This window comes from Schistocerca americana, chromosome 4 (genome assembly GCF_021461395.2).
Source record: "Schistocerca americana isolate TAMUIC-IGC-003095 chromosome 4, iqSchAmer2.1, whole genome shotgun sequence".
NCBI classification, from domain to species: domain Eukaryota; kingdom Metazoa; phylum Arthropoda; class Insecta; order Orthoptera; family Acrididae; genus Schistocerca; species Schistocerca americana.
Window position 1 is genome coordinate 454,638,558 of NC_060122.1, and position 21,029 is coordinate 454,659,586.

Consider the following 21,029-nt stretch of genomic DNA (forward strand, 5'->3'; position numbering starts at 1 on the left):
ACATTAATTATAATGAAAAACAGCTAAGTAAAACCCTTAAAGTGAAACAACAATAGTAAAGCACATAATTATATCACAGGATTGGACTTACAAACAAAACAAGATGAAAACATTTATGTTTTCTTATATGCTTCTGTTTTTCATTTATTTCATTAGTATGAAAAGAAACAGCAACAATAGAATTACTTTGTTAGGTACGAACAGTGCACTCACTTGTAATCCTCATTTGCTGTAGTAAAAACAAATGGCTCCATCGGGTTCCAACTAATTTGATTTGTACGTAAGGTCATAACAAGTTTTCGCATTGGTCCAGTATCACGTGTATCATACAAAATGATACTCCTATCACTTGCACACGTCACTGCAATCATTTCCACTGTTCATGAACATGTCAGGCATCAGAATAGTACTTAGTTTATGTATAAAAATAACTTACCTAACAAGTCACTTTCTACAGGATTAAATGCAATGGTATGTAAGCTGTCAACTCCCCACTGATATGAATGAATGGGCTCATTGCGAGAATGTTCCCAAATCTGGCACAGTTCACCACAAGTAGCAAAGACATCTTTTCTGTAATTATGGCTCACTCCCATAAGTACAGTCTGAAAAATACAAATACATTGTTTTTCACATCTCAGCAATGCAACATATAAAAAGTCATGTATGAGAGGTGTTCAATAAGTAATGCAACAACTTTTTTCTGAAAGCAGGTTGGTTTCACTTAGGATTCCAATACACCATATTATTCCACACTCTTTTGGCTACAAAATTCTGTTTTTCAACATAATCTCTGTTCAGTGGGAGGCATTACACTGCCTTACTGGGAGGACCTGTATGCCTACATGGTACCACTATACCAGTCCACGTTGGAACCAAGATTTTGCTACATCAATAACATCCCCATCATATATATACAGCCTTCCAGTGGAGTGCATCCTTCATCGAGTCAAACAGATGGAAATCTGAAACTGCGAGATGGATGAGGAAGAACAGTCCAATGTAGTTTTGTGAGCTCCTCTCAGGTCCGCAGATTTGTGTAAATCCTTGCATTGTCATGGAGGGGGAGAAGTTCGTTCGCATTTTTGTGATGGCACACTCATTGATGTCATTCTTCAGTTTCCTGACGGTAGCACAGTGCACTTCAGAGTAGACCATTGTATCATGAGGGAGGATATCGAACAGAATAACCCCTTTAGAATCCCTGATGACTGTCACCATGACTTTACCCGCTTAGGGTGTAGCATTGAACTTTTTCTTCAATGGAGAGGTGGTTTGGAGTCACTCCACTGATCGCCGTTTTCTTTCCAGTTCAAAGTGGTGAATCCATGTTTCATGATGACTGATAAAAAACTTGTCACGACCCGCCTCATAATGCACAACCATCTCCATACAGATAGTCATTCGCTGCTCTTTATTGCCTTCTGTTGGATGGCAAGGAACCCATTGGGCATATACCTTTGAGTATTTAAACTGGTGGACAAATGTTTCAGCACTACCAACAGAGATGTCCAGTTGAGCAGCAAGGTGTTTGATTACGATCCATTGATCATCTTGAATGAGTGTCCACACATTCCAACATTGCAGGTGTCACAGCTGTGTGCAGCTGGCCAGGGTATTGGTAGGTTTGTGCAACCTTGTTGTGATTCTGACAGACACTTCACCAATGACTCACTCTTCTTTTGTTCACTGCCGGATCTCTGTAGACATTCTGCAAATGTCTATGAATATCTGCGATGCTCTGGATTTATGGTAGAAGAAACCCAATGATAGCCCTCTGGCTGGAATGCATGTCCATTATAGATGTCATTCTGAGGGCTACATATAGCTTCAAGCAACTACAGTGGTTGAAGCCGGAATATGTGGGTATACCCAAAAAGAACAACAGAATAACATTGCAGTGGGTGGAGTTTGTGTAGTACGCTTTTCTGCTGCTAGGGGTGTATAGCGTAACTCACTGCCAGTTCAGTGCTGCCAGTGTTGCCGACCTGGCTTGTTCTGTTCATCTGCAGCGACTGTTTTTGTTAGTGCTGTTTTGTTCTTTTTTTCATTTTTTATGATTGCAAGTGTAAGTGAACAACTTGCAGCTGCGAAATTTTGTTTTCCACTTGGTAAAAATGCTGCTGAAACTGTTTTAATGTTGGAAACAGCTTACCATGATGATGCTATGGGAAAAACTGAAGTGTATGAGTGGCGTGCTCGATCTAAAAATGGCAACATGTCAACTGATGACAGATCTCACTCTGTACATCCATCAGCTGCCCGAACTGATGAAAATATTGAGAAAATTCGAGAGCTTATGCTCACAGACAATTAATCAACTGTCAGAAATTAGTGTGTTATCTTGGAGCTTGGTTCAGAGAATTTTAACAGACGACTTGGAAATGAAAAGCGCTGCTGACAAGTTTGTTCCTTGGATTCTGACTGACAATAAAATGAACATCAAGTTGAAACATGTCGTGCTTTGAAATAACAGCTTGAAACTGATCCAGGGTTTTCGTCAAAGTCATTACTGGTGATGAGTCATGGTGGTGTAGTTACGACTCAAAAACAAAGCAACAGTCAAGCTAATTGATGACGTCATCGTCAAGCTATCCAAAAAAATGTTGTCAAGTCAAATAAAACATCAGAACAATGCTGATTTGCTTTTTTGATGCCAAGGGGGTGGTTCATTCAGAGTTTTTTCCCTCAGATAAGACCATCAATCAAACCTTTTATTTGGAATTTTGAGAAGATTGTGCAACAGCGTTTGTCAAAAAAGATCGGATTTTTGGCATGTGGGAGACTGGTTCTTCCACCACAACAATTCAACTGCACACAAAGCCATTTCTGTTAGACAGTTTTTGGCAAAAATAGCAGGGTTCAGCTGCCCCATGCAGCTTACTCGCCTGACTTGGTTCCATTCAACTTTTTTTTATTTCCACACATGAAAAGACACTAATTTGAAATGCTGAAGAAGTATAGGAACAAAAAAAAAAAATCCCAACAAACAAACATGGCAGGAGCTGTCAGCCATTTTTAAAGATGGCTACTAAAAATGTTCTGCACAGTGGGGCAAATGTATTAGTTGTAATGGAGAGTATCTTGAAGGGGATAAGGTTGTTTTGTAAACAATTTGAAAATACATAGCTTGTAAAAAATAATTCCAATTTTTTGGGTACCACCTCTTTTTTCATATTCCACAATGTCCCACATAAAATACACATTTTTTTCACCCAAAAAGAAGTGTGGCATTGCTTAGTGAACACCACTTGTATAAAGGAAAATAATACTCAATTAGCTACCCCCCCCCCCCCCTCTCTCCCTCCCTCCATGTGTGTGTACACATTTTTAAGCTTCAAGATAATGGCACAGAATAACCCCACTTTCACATTCCCGGAATTAACATTTTACCACCATTTACGACATTTTTTATAGGTCTCATCATATTTCCTATTCCCACAAAGTTAATTTTCACCTGATTTTGCATCAACATATTTATAATTTTCCCAAGATTTACGCATTACGAAAAAATGTTTGTGGAGAAAAAATGATGCTGGCATGATGTTGCTCATCATTTACAAATATTACGTGGTAAAGTTTCTTGACACCATGGAACTCTGCTTAGCGGATTTGAACCAGTAAACGTGTAAAAGTTGAAACAATTCAATCTCCCGCTGCTGCCAAGCTCTACTTGGCGTGGTGTCTGATGGGAGTAACTAGGTTCGTTCAAATGAAGATATCATGGCCAATCACAACCAGTTCCAAACTGTCCCTACTGCACAAACACAGTTTCGTGTATGTCACCATTGTGACATCTTTCTCGAACCATATTTAGCATGTTTTGGAGAGCTAGTTAATACCGTCATTCACTTTGTGTTGCTCAAATGTTTTTAGTTTAAACACAGCATCGGTTACGTATTTTATTCATGCTGAGCAAAACGTGTTTCAAGAAATTATTCTCATTGTCAAGTGCAGTATTTATGTATGTATTTGTTGTGATGTTACACAAACAAACAATGAGAGTCACAGTTTGGGTGTGTGTGTGGTGAGCTACATATCTGATGATGCACAGTACCTGATAACCTTAAAAAGATGACTACAGTGCAAGAGATGCAGAATAACACATATTCAAACACCACATAATATACTTATGTACATATTTGCACTTGACAATGAGAAAAATTCTTGAAACACGTCACGCTAAGCATGAAAAAATACATAGCTAGTGCAGTATTTCATTATTTAAGTAACAAACGGCAGCTGCAGGCTTTCAAAAACATCGATTATGAAATAGGAAACTGAGTGAAATGTTCCTACTTCCCAGACAGTTATCAGTTCCAGTTACATCAGTAGTTTTTATTAGATAATAAATCTTCATTAGCTAATAAACAAGTGCCTGACAAGTCTTTTGATACCTGTTACATACATATATCATACATAAAGTGCAAGGGGATACCCTACACACAACTTTTACAGCTTTAATGTTATTTCCCTCATTTTACACCATTTTCTGAAGTCCCTTGAAAAGTGTAATAGCGGAGTTTCACTGTATCTTCCAAAACTTGTACTGCACAACCACAATAAGATGATGGCAGTTTAAACAAGAAGCGATAAATAAAAACGTTTACTTTTCAAAACAAAACAAAATAGAATAAGGAACCCCAGACATCATTGTGGCCAGGATTTCTCAAGGAGATTATGACAGGAGGGGAGAAAAGAGGAGAGGAGGACAGAAGGTTGAGCCACTCGTAATTGTGAAAAGTGTATAAAGAAGATTGGAGTAATATATTATTAAGGCAAAAAGAAAAGTAAAACACGAGAAGCTGGTGGCTTTCTGTTATGTGCCTTAATCTTAAGTATCAAATGATTAGTCCTTATTTTCTTTCACTTTTTTTTAGAGTAAGTTATATTGATTATGTGTGGAAAGCATTTATTACTAAAAGTATGAGCATATGGGGTACCAAGCAGCATTTATTACTAAAAGTATGAGCATATGGGGTACCAAGCAAATTTTTTAAACGACTGAGGATTTCTTGTTAGATAAGTTATCTGTTTCATCTTCTATGGACAATCATTGACACTTGTAGAAATAACCTCAAGTGTTTCCCAGGCAAGTGTGTTGGGACCCTTGTTATTCACATTGTATATTAATGACCTAGCACACAATATTAATAGTAACCCTTGACTTCTCACAGATGATGCAGTTATCCATAATGAAGTACTGTCTGGAAAAAGCTGCACAAATATAATATAAAACCGCTAACTTAACAAAACAAAAAAAATGTCGTATCCTATGACTACAATCTCAATGAGTCACAACTACAACCAGACAACACATTCAAATATTTGGCTTAACAGTTTGTAGAAATATGGAATGGAATGAACAGATAGGCTCAGTTGCAAGTAAAGAAGGTGACAGACTTCAGTTCATTGGTATAATAATACGAAAATGCAAGCAGTTTACAAAGTAGACTGTTTACAAAACACTCATGAATATTGCTCAACAATGAAGAACTTGTGCCAAATTGGAATACATGAAATACTGAAATATACAAAGAAAGGCAGCAGGAATGGACACAGCTTCATTTCATCCAAGAAAGGATGTCACAGACATGCTAAAATAAACTGAACTGGTAAATGTTTGACTGTTTACAAAACACTCACGAATATTGCTCAACAATGAAGAACTTCTGCCAAATTGGAATACAAGAAATACTGAAATATACAAAGACAGGCAGCAGGAATGGACACAGCTTCATTTCGTCCAAGAAAGAATGCCACAGAGATGCTAAAATAAACTGAACTGGTAAATGTTTGACGACAGACACAAACCATCCTACAAAGTTCCAGAAACAAGCTTTCAGAGTGGAATATAAGAATATACAACTACCTAATATTTTAGGCCTCATAACTAGAAACAGGCTTGATCTTACCGACAGTACCAGTATAGAAACAGGGATTAGTGATCATGATGTCATCAGAGCAACAATCTGTCCAGAAGGCCAGGAGAGTATTTATGCTAGAAAAAGCAGATAACCAGTTGTTACTGTTCCACTTGCACACAACGAATAGCCATAATTTACCTTCCATATGATGACCATAGAGGGACTAAGGGTAAAGTTTAAATCACACTCTGGAGACTTAAGAGCTAAGAAAGCAGATTGAGGATGGAAAGGATACTTCATGGTTTAATAACCAAATTTGGAAAATGTTGAGGAAACAAAGGTTGTAGTACTCTTGGTTCAAAAATGAGTGCGCAAATGTTACCAGACAAATTGTAGTAGAAATTCATGTGCCCACACAAACACTAATGTGCATAGCACGTAACAACTTCCACCACTCTACCTCAGTCTAACTTTGTCGAGAACCCAAGAAAACTATGATCGTACCTAAAATCACTCAGCAGGTCAAAGTCCTCTATCCACTTACTCGTTGATCAGTCTGGGGTGGCAATAGAAGACAGCTAAAGGACAGCTGATGTTTTAAATTTCATGTTTAAAAAAACATACATGCAGGAGGATTGTACAAACATATCATGGTTTGGCTGTTGTGCAAACTTCCACATCATGGGCATAGAAACTGATATCCATGGCATGCAGAAGTACCTAAAAAAAAGTTGCTAAGTTCAGATGGAATCCCAGTTTGGTTTTACAAAGGGCACTCTGCAGTATTTGCCTCTTGCTTAGCCTGCATTTATCATGAATCTCTCGCACAGCAAAACATCTCAACTGAATGGGAAAAAGTGCAGATGACTCCTGTAAATAGCAAAGGTAAAAGATCTGGTGCCATCACTGATTTATGGCAGTCTGCAAAAGTTAGCTATTCAGGCTGAGTCTCAGCCTGACAGAGAGTTATAACTTCTGCATCTTCGTCTAAATTCTGGACATCACTGTGAAGTGCTTGGCAGAGCGCACTTCCCATTGTACCAGTTATAAGGGCATCTTTGCATTCCATTTACATATGGATCGCAGAAAAAATGGCTGCTTAAACAACTCTGTTCATGCTGTAACTAGTCTGATCTTGTTTTCGCAGTCTCTACAGCAGCAATACATCTACATACATACTCCTCAAAGCATTGTACACAACATGATGGAGGGTATGCTGTGCCACTATTGTCGCATAATTACAGAACAATGTCCTTAACATTGGTTTGCTGCAGAATTCTTGAACACATTCTCAGTTTGAATGTAATAAATTACCTTGAGAAAGAAAAGCTGAGGAAGAAAAGCTAAGAAAGAAAAGCTTTTGTCCACAAATCACCACGGATTTAGAAAGCATCGCTCCTGCATAACTCAGCTTGCCCTTTCCTCATATGATATCCTACAAACCAAGGATGAGGGAAAACAGGCAGATTCCATATTCCTAGATTTTCAGAAAGTATTTGACATGGTGCCCCCCTACAGACTGCTGACAAAAAGTCCAAACATGACATGCTAGTGGTTCAAAGACTCTTTAAGTATTAGAACATGGTCCTTGATGGCAAGTGTTCATCAGACACAAGGATATCATCAGGAGTACCCTAGGGAAGTGTGACAGGACCACTTTTATTCTCTATATACATAAATGCCCTGATGGACAGGGTGAGCAGTAATTTACAGCTGTTCCCAGATGATGCTGCAGTGTGTGATGTATGGGAAGGTGTCGTCACTGAGTGGCTGTAGGATTAACATGAAAACTTAGACAAAAATTCTAGCTGGTGTGATGAATTGCAGCTCGCTCTAAACATAGAAAAATGTAATTTAATGTGGATAAGTAGAAAATCAGTTCTCTAACACTCAAATATAGCATTAGTAGGATGCAGCTTGACATAGTCATGTCAAATATATGTGTGTAACATTGCAAATTGATATGAAATGGAATGAGGACATCAGGTTGGTATTAGGGAAGGTGAATCCCTGGCTTCATGTTATTGAGAGAATTTTGGAAAAATGTAGCTTATCCATCCATGTAGAATACTAATGTTACCCATCTTTGAATACTGTTCCAATTTTTTAGGACCCCACAAGGTCAGATTAAAGGAAGACATCAAACAAATTCAGAGGCATCCTGTTAGATTTGTTACCGGTAGGTTTTTTCGGCACCCAAGTATTACGGAGATGCTTTGTGAACTCAAACAGGATCCCTGGTGAGAAAATGATGCTCTGTCTGAAAGGCGTTATTGCACAAATTTAGAGAGCCAGCATTTGGAGCCAATTGCAGAATAATTCTACTGCCACCAACATACCTTTTGTATAAAGACCATGACGATAAGAAGTGACAAAACAGGGCTTGTATGGAGCTTTTTGGGCTGTTGTTTTTCCCTCACTCTATTTGCGAGTGCAACAGCAAAAGAAATTACTACTAGTGGTACAACATACCTCCATCATGCAGTGTACAGTGCTTTGCTGAGTATGTATGTAGATGTATTGTTGCTGTAGAGACTGCAAAAACAAGATCAGACTAGTTAAAGCATGCACAGAGTTGTTTAAGCTGCCATTGTTTCTGCAATCCATATGTAAATGGAACGCAAAGAACCCCTCTAACTAGCGCAATGGTAAGTGCCCTCCGCCAAGGACTTCACAGTGATATCCAGAGCATAGATGAAGATGCCATTGAGTGCCTCTGAAAGGTAATGTTGGGAAATGGGTGAGCTGACCAAACAAGAAAACTGGAGCAAATGAAATCATTGCTCCCCAACAGCGATCCCTTTCCGCATCAACCTGCTATGAGTTCTGGAGGGGGACTGCTGCTGTTGGAGGGATACTAACCAGCCAGCTCACATATATATTCCTCAAACCACACCTTCATTCTCAGATGTTTGTTATATCCATTAGTATCCACGTGCATATGGTACACTGTGCAATGCAGTGTACACCAACTGATGATTACGAGACAGAAACTACTTGCAGCACAACCGTCTGCCATCCACAGACTCTACTGCCAGTAGCCACTGGTTCCTGCCAGAGCTGCATGCAGTAAACTCCATGCCTCTGCTCCACTGTGTCACCTGTTGGGTGACTATCTACTGTTACCGGTCACCTCCCTGGAGGGCTACTACATTGATCCTGGGCCGGCTTACTTCCCAGCTACAACTTCGCTGTCAACTGGCCTGTAAGGGCCTACATTCTTGCTTACTATCTCATACAATAGGTGCTTGCCATCATCTTCAGTCACACCAGGCACTACAGTTTTATCACTGTCTGTCTACCTTGGCGTGTTGTTGCTGCAGCCATGAAGCAGCAGTGCTATGAAGAACGGCCATTGTCATCCCTCACTGACAGGATGGCAATTGCGTCAAGACTCCACAGCAGGGGGAATGTCAGCAGCAGTGGCCTCTTGCACATGATGCTTGTCATTTGAGTGAAGTGCTCATGCCGGAATACCGTATGCCCACAGCCATCAATGTCAGCAAGGACAATAACCTCCTCTCCGGCTACAGCTATATCCTTGTAAATGACATGAATAAAGGACAGTTACAACAAGGTAAGTTTTACTGATTGTTTGCCGTAAGATTCCAGCTATCAGCCTACCCGTAGCCCACACCAGATGGGGAGACAGCAATCCAACTTAGGTGTCCATACGCCGATCCACCCACTACTGTAGAGGTTATGTCTCAAATTCAACATACAGGTGTCAGAAGTTCTTCATCATCAATGGCTACCATTTATTGAGAGGTTGCTCCAGCTGTGTTGTCATCAGCAGGATCTGGTTTTCATCTCCAATGGTTTGAATGTGGTGAGTGAACTTGTTGCTTCTTTTGCTCCATTGTACAAACATGGTAGGGGAAACTGATTGCCGGATTCTGCAGGTGTGATTTTTGAGAACAGAAGGGCATGCGAATTTGCTTCAGTTTAAAAGTAACACTAGGGAGGATTATTTTGGCCAATGAGATGCTAGATGTGTCAAACTAGTGGGCATGAAGCCCATGAGTGTTCAAACAAAGCCAGCTGGCTGAACATCATCCAGTTAGACCTGCTGACCATCCATTTTGGTGGCTTCTGTCCATGTAATGCTCCTTCCAGAAGCTGGATCCACAATGGAAAGTGGTCATTGGAATGGAGGTCACCACTTACTTCCCACTGAGCAGAGTCTGCAAGGGTTGGAGATGAGCGAGTTCAATGGCTGAGGACAAACTATTAGCAGCCGAGAAATGAGTAGGACTGCCTGTGTTGAGGATGCACAGCTCCAGAGACATCATGAGGTCCTCCAAGACTCAACCCCTAGGACAAGTATAGTTTGAGCCCCATAAGACATTATGGGCACTGAAATCACCCAGTACAAGAAATGGTGGGGGGAGTTGTTCTATAAGGTGTGTGACAGCCTCACTGTCTATCATATCTTGTACATGTAAGTACAGTGAGCAGATAGTGATCTTCTGGCCCATATGAACTGCAATGGCTACGGCTTGTAGGTCAGTAACCAAGGAGAGAGCAGAGGAGTGGTGTGTGCGTTATTGACAAACACAGGAACCCCTCCCTTGGCACTTTCTCCTGTCAAACCATCCTTGCAATGAAGGGTATAGCCCTATAGTACAGAGGCATCAGAGGATTTGAAATGTGTTTCATCCAAACACAAGCACAGAATATGTCTCTATGCTAAGAGTATCTGTTCCTCCACATGTGTACTGAACCCATTAATGTTCCACTGTAGTATGGGAGCTGTTTGCCATGTGTGCTGCAATTTCACTTGGTCTTTCTGGTGGAAAGGAGAGCCCACAGTGGATGGAGGCTCAATCTTGGGGTGAGCTGAGTGCCCTAATTCAACATCAAGGTTCATCGGCTCTGAAGACGAACCATGAGAGATGTCAGAGAGAGCAATGAAATCATGATCAGACTACTTATTTCTCGTCTCCATCAGTGGCTGGTTCTTTGTCTTGCACTTCGGTTTTCTTTGCCTGGGAAGCTGGTAGTGCTATTGCTGGACAGTGAACCAGACTAAATTTTTGGAGGAGCAGAGATCTCCACAACATCAGTATCCAGGCCTTTTCTGATGTTCTGAGAGGAGATAAGGGCATAAAAGTAACTGCAGCAGCACAGGCTCATTGACAAATGCAGGTACTGGTGCTAACACTAGCAACCTCCATCCACGTAGCAGCATCAGTCTTCTGAACTGCTGTTTAAGAACAGAAGCAAAGGAGGTAGCAAAAGTAAGGGACTGCATGCCCTTTTAGATCTTTTTGGGTTCACCATATGGGATGCACTGCACTAGTTTAATTTCCTGTGTCTTTCTTTCTTCAAGGAAGCAGCAGTGTTTAAACAAAGCCAGCTGGTTGAACATCACCCAGTTAGACCTGCTGACCATCCATTTTGGTGGCTTCTGTTCATGTAATGCTCCTTCCAGAAGCTGGATAACGGAAAGTGGTCACTGGAATGGAGGTCCCCACTTGCTTCCCACTGAGAAGAGTCTGCAAGGGCTGGAGATGAGCGAGTTCAATGGCTGAGGACAAACTATTAGCAGCCAAGAAATGAGTGGGACTCCCTGTGTTGAGGATGCACAGCTCCTGAGACATCATGAAGTCATCCAAGACTCAACCACTAGGTCAAGTATAGTTTGAGCCCCACCACACATTATGGGCACTGAAGTCACTACTTCAGACAGGGTGATCCCAAGAGCAATTAACACACTTCAGAGGAGATGAATAACTGACTCTGTTGCGGGCAGCCTGACCACATAAGTGGCTTCTCCCTTACAACCAAGAATAGTGTGCCCAAAGTGCTAGCATTTAAAACAACGCATTGGGTTAGGGACATAAATCTGCCTTGACGTGCTCTGAAAATTTCTTACTGTTGAAAGTCGGTATAAACAAGTCTGAATTCAGTAAATCGCCATCCTCCCTTTTCATAATGTTTTGCACGTCAACAATGCCTTCTTGGATCCACTCAACTTTCAGTTCTTCTCTGGGAATGTTAACTGGATCCCTGCAAGCCACAACATCTTTGCTGTAATTCAGTGTGTTCTGTAGCAGTTCCTATCACATACTCCCCACGGCATTGAGCTTTCTGAAGGCTCTTTACTTGTTGGGAACTAGACATTTCTACCAACAGCATTCCATTGTGCAACTGCTTGATAGATTTTAAACAAGGCTCTTTACTTGTTGGGAACTAGACATTTCTACCAACAACATTCCATTGTGCAACTGTTTGATAGATTTTAAACATACAGTAATTCCCTCTAAACAATTCTGAATGTAAAAAGGGGAGACCTCATAAAGCTGTTGCCTTTCCTTTTAACTGTTACAAACACATTCTGACCAGCAGCATGTGTTCTATTACTATTATCATAAGCACTCCAGCTGAGTCAGGACGACGAGCCCTCTTGTTGGATTGAGTGTTGACACCCACCACTGGCCCACCCATCCTGCTAGGAGGAAGAAGAGGAAATTTTGAGGGTTCCATCTCAGTCCCATGAGCAGCTGGAGAAATAAAAGTCCACCTAGACAGAGCCCCATATGCCTAGGTAAGCCTTACACTACTGAAGTGCAGCATGTCTCCCAGAGGTTGCCCACTGATGAATGTTCCACCTCAGCAGCCATGCACCTCATTAAGTTTTTTTATAGAGGTGTTACCATCCCCACAATCCAGGTGATCAACCCAACATCCCCGTTCCCTGTGACACACAATGTTCCACCACTGAGCTGTGCAGTGGTCATCAAGAATGTCCAGAGCTTATCATGACAGAGCACTGGTGGCACTCAGGAACCTCGGGATTGCCAAGCCCATACCCAGCAAACGAATGGTGAGCCTCCGAGGGCAAGGGTGAGCTGCCCTCAACAAATAGACACAGGAAACCTCCCTTCTCATTGCAATCCTAGCTATTGATCACATTCCTCTGTTTAGTAGTGTTTAAAGCTTTGTACAATAGCTATGGAAAATAGGAAGAAAGCATTTTCAATGAGTCAAAAACTACAAATCACATAGAGGTACCACAAAAACAAGATGCTGCCATAAAAAGAATTTGCACTCTCTCTCTGGATGTCATGTTTGGGATTGTGAGGCATTGTTAATCAATGGAAGGAACTTGAAAAATTGCTTGTAAAGTGGCAACAAACTTCCAGAAAGATTTTGTTGGGAGACAATCTGAGCTGGAAAAAATTTAATTCAGCTAGGGCTGTGTCAGTCTTTCTAAGTGGACTAGTAATTCATGTAACATCTCTCGAAATTGGAAAGAAAATGAAACCAGAAAATGCTGACTTGATAGGTTTAAGCTGGAATTGTTTACCAAAAATCAATGGTGAGGTGAAATCTACAAATGAAATGACATTCTGGCCACGAAAAATTGTGTCTCAGCAGGCTTGACAACATGATTTGAAATGCGTGATTTGGTTAATTCAGATGGATTCAGACTGTTCTTGAAACTCATGTATGACAAGTCTTACAAAATATAAACTGAAACTTGCCAGGATGGGAACCACAGAATAATGGTACTCGCTTGTGCCAATGCTGTTGGGACAGAGAAATTGGCATTGCTCGATACTGGTAAAGCTGCAAATCTCTGTTGCTTCAAGAACATATGACTTCACAAATAAGTGACAAGCCTAGATGTCAGAAATACAATTTGTCACATGGTTAAAATGTCTGATCACAAAACAACCAAAAAAACTGCAAGACTATGCTTCTTATAAACAACTGTATTGCTAAACCAAAAGATGTTTCACTGCAAAACAATGAATTTGTTTTCTTTCCTTTCCTAGTGTTGGTAGACAACCAGCAAACTTCTGTCCATGGATGGAGCATCTCATTCAGTGGTATCAACAACACATTAACATGCCAGACTCTGTGAATCTTCTGCATGCACAGATCTTTATATCAGCTGTGTGGCATAATGTGGCACCTCAAATCATCGGAAACTGTTTCCAGGAGGCCTGCATTATTGAGATGAGTTTATGAAGTTCTTGGAATTTTTAGAGGAATTTTTCTGTAGTCTACAGGAATAACTGGATAAATTTTATGTCACAAACATGTGGAGAGGCAAATGTTGATGTTAAACAATACTAGCAGCATAGAACTGCATGCAGTATGTGAGAAACTCAGCAATGTCCAGTTCCAATACTTTGTATTGGTTGATAATAATGCTCAGTTTCACTCTCAATTAATAATAAAAAAAAAAAAAAAAAAAAAAAAAAAAAAAAAAAAAAAAGACACAACATATTATGTTTTGTAGATCTAGAGGTCCCTATACTAATGATAAGGGTAACATAAAGTGAGAAAATAATAAACAGAGAGGAAGCTTCAGAGTCTTTATTTGTTCATACTGATGAGAATTTAAACTGGAAGAAGCACTTTTGGAACTTCTAAAACAACTTATTTGTAGTGAGAATCATTGCAAATCTTTGGGAGAGACAAATGAGTATGCTGACATATTTTCATTCAATAGTGTCATATGGAATAATGTTCTGGGACAATACATTTTTAAGAAAAAAAGTGTTCATTATTCAAAAACAAGCTGTAAGAAGGATATATGGCGCACACCCAAGATCATCTTGTAGACATTTGTTTCAGGAGTTAGGCATTTTGGCTACTGGTTCACAATGTATTTATTCACTCGTGAAGTTTGTTGTAAAAAATCCATTGCACTTCAAAAGAGGCAACGATGTACGTAATTACAATGACATAGGAAAAAATTATATTCATTATGCCACATTAAGGTTGTCTTTAGCACAAAAAGGAATATAAAATGTGTAGCAAACAGCAACGTACAATTTGAAAACAAACTGGATAAGTTTCTCCTTAGCAATTCCTATTCTACAGCAAAATTTCTATTATTGTAATGTGCAAAGGTGGTGGGTAGAAATTATTAACTCAAATCTGCAATTTTTTTTCAAAAAAAGGTTAGCATCTAGACATATTTACAAAGTTATTTATTATTTGAATGTAAAATGACTCATTCCACGTCATTATAATTTATCATGCAAATGATCCATGGAACATTAGAACTAGCTACCCAACCAACCCAAGAAAGCATTTTGTACTTTACTGCATGGGTTAATTAAATTTAGATTATAATACTGCAAATATTTTTATAACATCTGGAATCACTTTTGTACGTACATATTTATGTTAAGTTCTCAAAGAAGCAGCTGCTATGGAATTTTCCATTTAAGATATTTTCCTGTTTGATGCATGCTTTACCTTTGGACCCATGGAGAGTGTCTTCATGAGATTTTAGTGTACAATTCTCTTTCTATCCTACTAATGTTCAAGGCTTCACGGTTGCCTCAGAAACACTGAGTCTTGTCAGTCCCTCGTCAAGCATTTGAACCTAATTATCTCTGCTGTACCTAACCTACTCAGTATTCTATGACTGTTCATGTCTTGACACAGCACGAGTCTTCATAAGTCCCTGAGTGTTACCACTGTTCTAATCCCACTATTAAATTCTACATATTATTTGTATACCACTGAAAAAAAAAGAAAAAAACTGACCAAATGCATCCTGATAATATCCAAATATGAACTAACATATACCACTGCACAAAGGTCAAGCAAGAAGGAAGTTACAAAGCTCTAGATGCTCTGTGTGCAGTTGTGTCCACTGATGAACATAATTCTGGGTCCCTCAGAAGGTTATAGAAATCTTCAGATGGTATGTACTGCCTAACATATGCCATAAGTGGAAAAAATTAATGCCATGTCCTCAGGAGACTTATCTATCCACAGTAACACATTGCTGGGTGCACATTCTGAATTTTAAACAAATATTGCGGGTAGGGACTACAAACACTTGTGAACGTCCATAACCTCACTTTGCTTTAATTCATTCAATTTTAGTAGTTCATAAATACCAGGTAATACACCATGAACACATTTAGTTTTCTGTACATCTGTCTTATTTATGCTGCCTTTTCTTTATCTTCCACAGTTTTATACTGCATTTGTCAAGAGATTCTGCACCCTGCAATTTCATAGCCCCTGTTTATGGTTCTCACCATAGCCTGTATAAAGCTGACATACGCCCCACAGTTACATCAACCAGAAATACTCCAAGAATAAGGACTTTAGCTGGTGTAGTTCTGAAAATCCTGATGAGACTTTGGTGTACACTACATGGTGCTCACCTCAGGATGTTTCTGTAGATTTTTAGTCACTATCAGTGTGATATACATTCAACCCATAGATAACTATTGCACTCAAGATGGTATTGTGACTGACACACACACACACACACACACACACACACACACACACACACACACACACCGCGCAGAAGTAACTTTTTTTATTTTATTTTTTTATTTGGAGTACTTGCATGGACCTCTTGCAGAGCAACAGAATGCTGATAAATAGTATAGTCATTCTCATAACTGCAATGCACTTTTGCTCTGAAAATAAGAAACCAGTGAAAAACTGCCAGCCTGACTTTGACAGTTCAGCATGAGAGTAACTCACCCTACTAAGGATAGTATTCAGAGGCTCCACATCTGCTCCAAGTTTTGGGGCATTTGACGGCCACATCTTTATCGTTTTGTCATCACCAACTGTAATAAGTTTTTGCCCATCAGAGTGGAAGGTAATTCCTCGCAAGAACCCATCATGAGCTTGGAAAGAGTGAATGCAGGCCTGCTGCGGCAGATCCCAAATGCGAACCTGCAATCAAACACAGTATGTTTCACTACAATTCTAAAGCAAAAATAACAAGTACATTGATCCAATATTAAAATGCTACCCTTTTTTTAAAAAACTTTCACGTAAAAACAGTACGCAGTGGAATAAAAAACATTTTTTCACCAGTACTCCCAAAAACTATACAAGCAGGAGTAGGATATCCTGCATCCTAATTTCTTGGCAATAGCCTATTTGGTTGAACTGCATGCCAATGTTCACAATTCACTGACATTAGTTTCAGTCACTCGGCTGATAGTTTAGGTAGCCAATGAAAACGGCTGACTCTTACGACTTCTTATGGTGGCATATACAAATTGAATGCATCTGTTTTCCATATAGAGTATGGGAAGAAAACTAGATGTGCTGACAGACTAGGTTGTAGAGAAGCCTGAGGCCTACATAATGTTGGGCAGTGACAATTTGGTTGAGAGTCAGCAAAGCTAACAAATGTGAATGGAAGAAAACTTGATGTGCTAATAGACTTACATGTACTGAAGCCTGAAGTCTACATTAGGCTGGAGTGTCACAATCTGGTCAAGAGTTGGTGAAGCTAACAAATCTCAACACAAAAATATGATTGCAGTAATAGACTGATGTGTCACAGAGTCCCAGATACACAGTCATCATCACAATAACCTACTTGTATGTCTTATTTCCCATTTTGCTGAAAATTATGACAATGTGATTAAACGCTAACTTAATAGAACAAAATTACAGTCACCTTTATTTACAATCCATGGGAAATTATGAATGGGCATTTTGACTGGTACTGACAATTGTCTCAAATTCGTCATATTCAATTCCCATTGTTCAACATGCAAGTTGTTTGCAACATCAGTATACAAAGCAACAAGCCTCTGTGTGTGTGTGTGTGTGTGTGTGTGTGTGTGTGTGTGTGTGTGTGTGTGTGTGTGAGTGTGCACGCGCGCGCACACATGTGTGGAGGGGGAGGGGAGGTTTTAGGTGCACTCGCACTCAATCATGAGGTCATCAGCACCCTTATGAAATTAGTAGAAACAAATTTGGTTAAAATGCAGAAAATATGAAAAAAGAGATAAAAAGAAATCTGAGATAAACTCACAATCACACGAGCTCACATCATGGAAGATAAAATTAAAGGAGCTCATATGTTCTAAAACAGTTAAGTAAATCTAAGAGAGGCAAGAGGAAAACTAAAACAGACTCACAGGAGTATATGGCTGACTTATCACTTATCAAAAACATGGATGACCCAGCCAGCATAACAACATACGAGGCATGTTCAGAAAGTAATTGTGCTGTGACCATAATGGGCTGTGGTTTCTTTGTTTTTTGAGTGTTGGCAACACCTAGTGGTAAAGGGGGATCCTCTGACCAGAGCGAGCACTGCAGGAACAGTGGTACATAAACTCACACTGTAGTGTCCAGTTGCGTGAAAGATGACAGTAAGAAATTCCCCCCCCCCCCCCCCCCACCACAACTACCCCCACCCCTCAAGTCTGAGCTACGTGCTATGATCTGCTTTCTATTTGTGTAAGAAATAACACCACTAAAATTTTTCCATGAATCAAATGGTGTACAGTGAAGGTGTTATGAACAGAAGGAGTGTGTTTAAGTGGTGTACGGAGTTTAGTGGAGGCAGAAACAACGTTCACGAGGAACAGAGGAGTCCAAGATCTTTTATTTTTAATGATGAGTTGGTGTAAAACATCGACATAACTGTCTGTGGAGGCCACCGATTGAGAGTAGATGAAATTTCTATGATGTTTCTACAACTCCCCAAAACTGTCTTATACAGAACACTTACAGAAACAAACCAGCACATGGTGGAAGAATGCCCAGATAGAACTTACATGGGAACCTTTGTCGATTTCCTGGCTGCAACAGAGGAGGTCATAGATCATATTCAGTGTCTGGATGTCAATTTGTAATTAAATTGTATATTAAGTGTGTAAGAATAGCAATGTATGCCATATGATAAATAAAATTAAAATAAAACCTCAAAGAAACATTGGGATACCAGAAAATGTGTGGAAGATTGGTCCCAAAAAAAGCTGACCGAGCAGCATAAAGAAAATCGGATCAATAGCGCATGCGAGTCAAGGCACTCTTGGACTCATCTGGTTGTGATGTTTTTAACCACCCCCATATTCTCATGACTTAGCACTTTCAGATTATCATTTTTTTCAACCCTCTGAAGGCACGCATGAGTTGAATTAAATTTTACACTGACAAGCAAGTGCAGGTAGAGATTTTCAAGTGGGGAGAGGAGTTGGCAGAAGACTTATTTGAGGAGTGTATAAAGGAGCTTGTGCCACAGCTCACCACATTCATTGAATGGGATGGCAAATGTATGGAAAAACAGTCAACTATTTCCTGTCATTTTTTCAAATACACTTTTCCTAAAAAAATTATTAAAATCTAGTACACTTACTATCTGAGCATGCCTTATATTAAAAACATCATCCTAAAATTGTAACGAACAAGTTGGACAATTCATAAAGCCATATCATATTTTTCTGGTTGTCAACTAAACTAGACGGTACACCTGTTGGCAAATGAGCTGCTGCCCTCTGCCTGGAAAATAAAATACAGTCTAGTAAAATGTGGCATACTGTGCTCTTTATGCGAAGGGCACCACACACTCAAGGATCCTCTCACTGGAGCATGAAGCTATGTATGTGCCTTATGACTGTGGCTTATGTGTAGATGTGTAAGGAGGACCTCATCACACCTGCATGGCTGGAAGGGGGTACGCCATGGCCGTATTGTGGACTTTGCTAGATGCAGCTTATTATCTGTTCAGTTCCATTCTTATTCCCAATGATGCACAACTCTGTTCAACAGCAACACAATAGCTTGCAGGAGGATGGCACACTGAACTAAGATCATGACACACTTACTTAGTCACTACATGTGCCCTTTTGTTCCCTGCAATACCCGTGTGCCCTGCCATTCAGCAGAAAGACATCTCATCCCCAGTCTTTGTTGTTGGAGGAGGGCGTCCTGGATATGCTAGATTACTTTATATGCTGGGTACAAGCATTGTAGAGTGTGAAGGGCATTCAGGGCATCTGAACAGACATGTCTCATCTGCTACAGTTCTAGCTAGATTGCATAAATTTTGCATTGAAGATAGTAAAGTCCTTAGGCATTCAAATCTTGGGGACACAATGAGGGAAAACAACAGAGCAACCAATGGCATTTGTTTAGACCCATGCATAAATAGAGCTACAGAGTTTGGTGCATAGTTAAAATGTTATAAAACAATGCATTAAAAACATATGCAGGAGTGCAATCTCTCCTGTACTACACCAAATCTAAAATTACTGTGGGCTTCTGTAATAACCATGGTGGCATGGAGTTAAAAGCCTGGATTTAGGATTGTACATGCTCCGGCACACACTGCACGCAGATCCCAAACAGCATCATTGCTTGTGGACAATTGGAAAAAAGGCATTGCAGAAGTGGACAAGAAGAAGTACGGTATGCAGATCTTGGAGCGGCAAGAAACTTAACACGCCTGACACTCCATGAGAAGCTGCCACCAGAGTAGCGGTTCTACAGCAACAGCACCAAGACAATATCGGGCCGGTCCTGTAATCACACATGGCCAGTCTAATCCCATCATGTAGTGGAAGCCCATCATTTTCACAAGTGTAGAACAGCAGCTACATAGCATGCTTTCCTGTGCTATCACCACCTAACGGATGTATGTTTGGACATCAAGAAAGCCTAAAATGCTATTTGGAGCCACAATATCTTAAGAAGTTCCATCAACTGATGACTTCTCTGTCTTCTGTTCCTCCTTAGGCCTCACAATTATAACTAATCAGTTGCAAATGGAGGAATTTATGAGACGAGCAGTTTTAAATTCTAAAACATGAAATGTGTGTGTGTTTTTCTTTTTAACTGTTCACATACTGTTTTGAATTTCCCTGAGTTGAGGATGGTGGACGTAGTTCTTATTTTTAAGTACACAGTGAGATTTCTAGGCCTCACATCTGACTCTAGTTGCCACACCTTAAGGAGCTGAAAAAACAGTCCCTCAACACACTCAGTATTTTAAAATACATGAGATTTCAGCTTGATTGTAAGTGCACAATGTATGGACTTGCAAGACCCCCTGATTTTAAAACATCAGACACGGAGCAGCATGAAGGAAATAGACTGGTCAGTGGGGCCTTTAGAATGAGCCCTGCATTGAGCTTCTATGCTGTGACTTGTGAGCTGCTGCTCCATGTTAGAGGTGAGTGTGGCTGATTTTAAAGTTTTACACTAAGCTTGGAACAGAACCCAATCTTGGCTCCTAAAGAGGCCCAGAATTATTTTAGACTATATGAATCACAGGAAAGATTGTGCCTTTCGGTCTCTGCTTTTTAACATTTTAAATAAGTTTTAAAGTTGTCTGCACTGCTGGTTCCAAACAAGGCAACTCTCGTGGCTGTTCAGTGGTTTTCCCCAGTGATGTCTTCAGGATTCACCTTC

General features: G+C 40.0%; 1 protein-coding gene across 2 annotated transcripts in view; it reads right to left on the reverse strand.

Annotated features, from left to right (window-relative positions):
- Nucleotides 1–21,029, reverse strand: part of LOC124612840 (DDB1- and CUL4-associated factor 13) — a 55,346-nt gene that overhangs the window by 19,575 nt on the left and 14,742 nt on the right. For both annotated transcript variants that reach the window (XM_047141267.1, XM_047141268.1), the window contains exons 3-5: nt 16,347–16,544; nt 437–605; nt 214–361 (exon numbers count right to left, since the gene is read on the reverse strand). In XM_047141267.1, the coding sequence (XP_046997223.1) occupies nt 214–361; nt 437–605; nt 16,347–16,544 (515 nt within the window). The remainder of the gene's footprint in view (nt 1–213; nt 362–436; nt 606–16,346; nt 16,545–21,029) is intronic.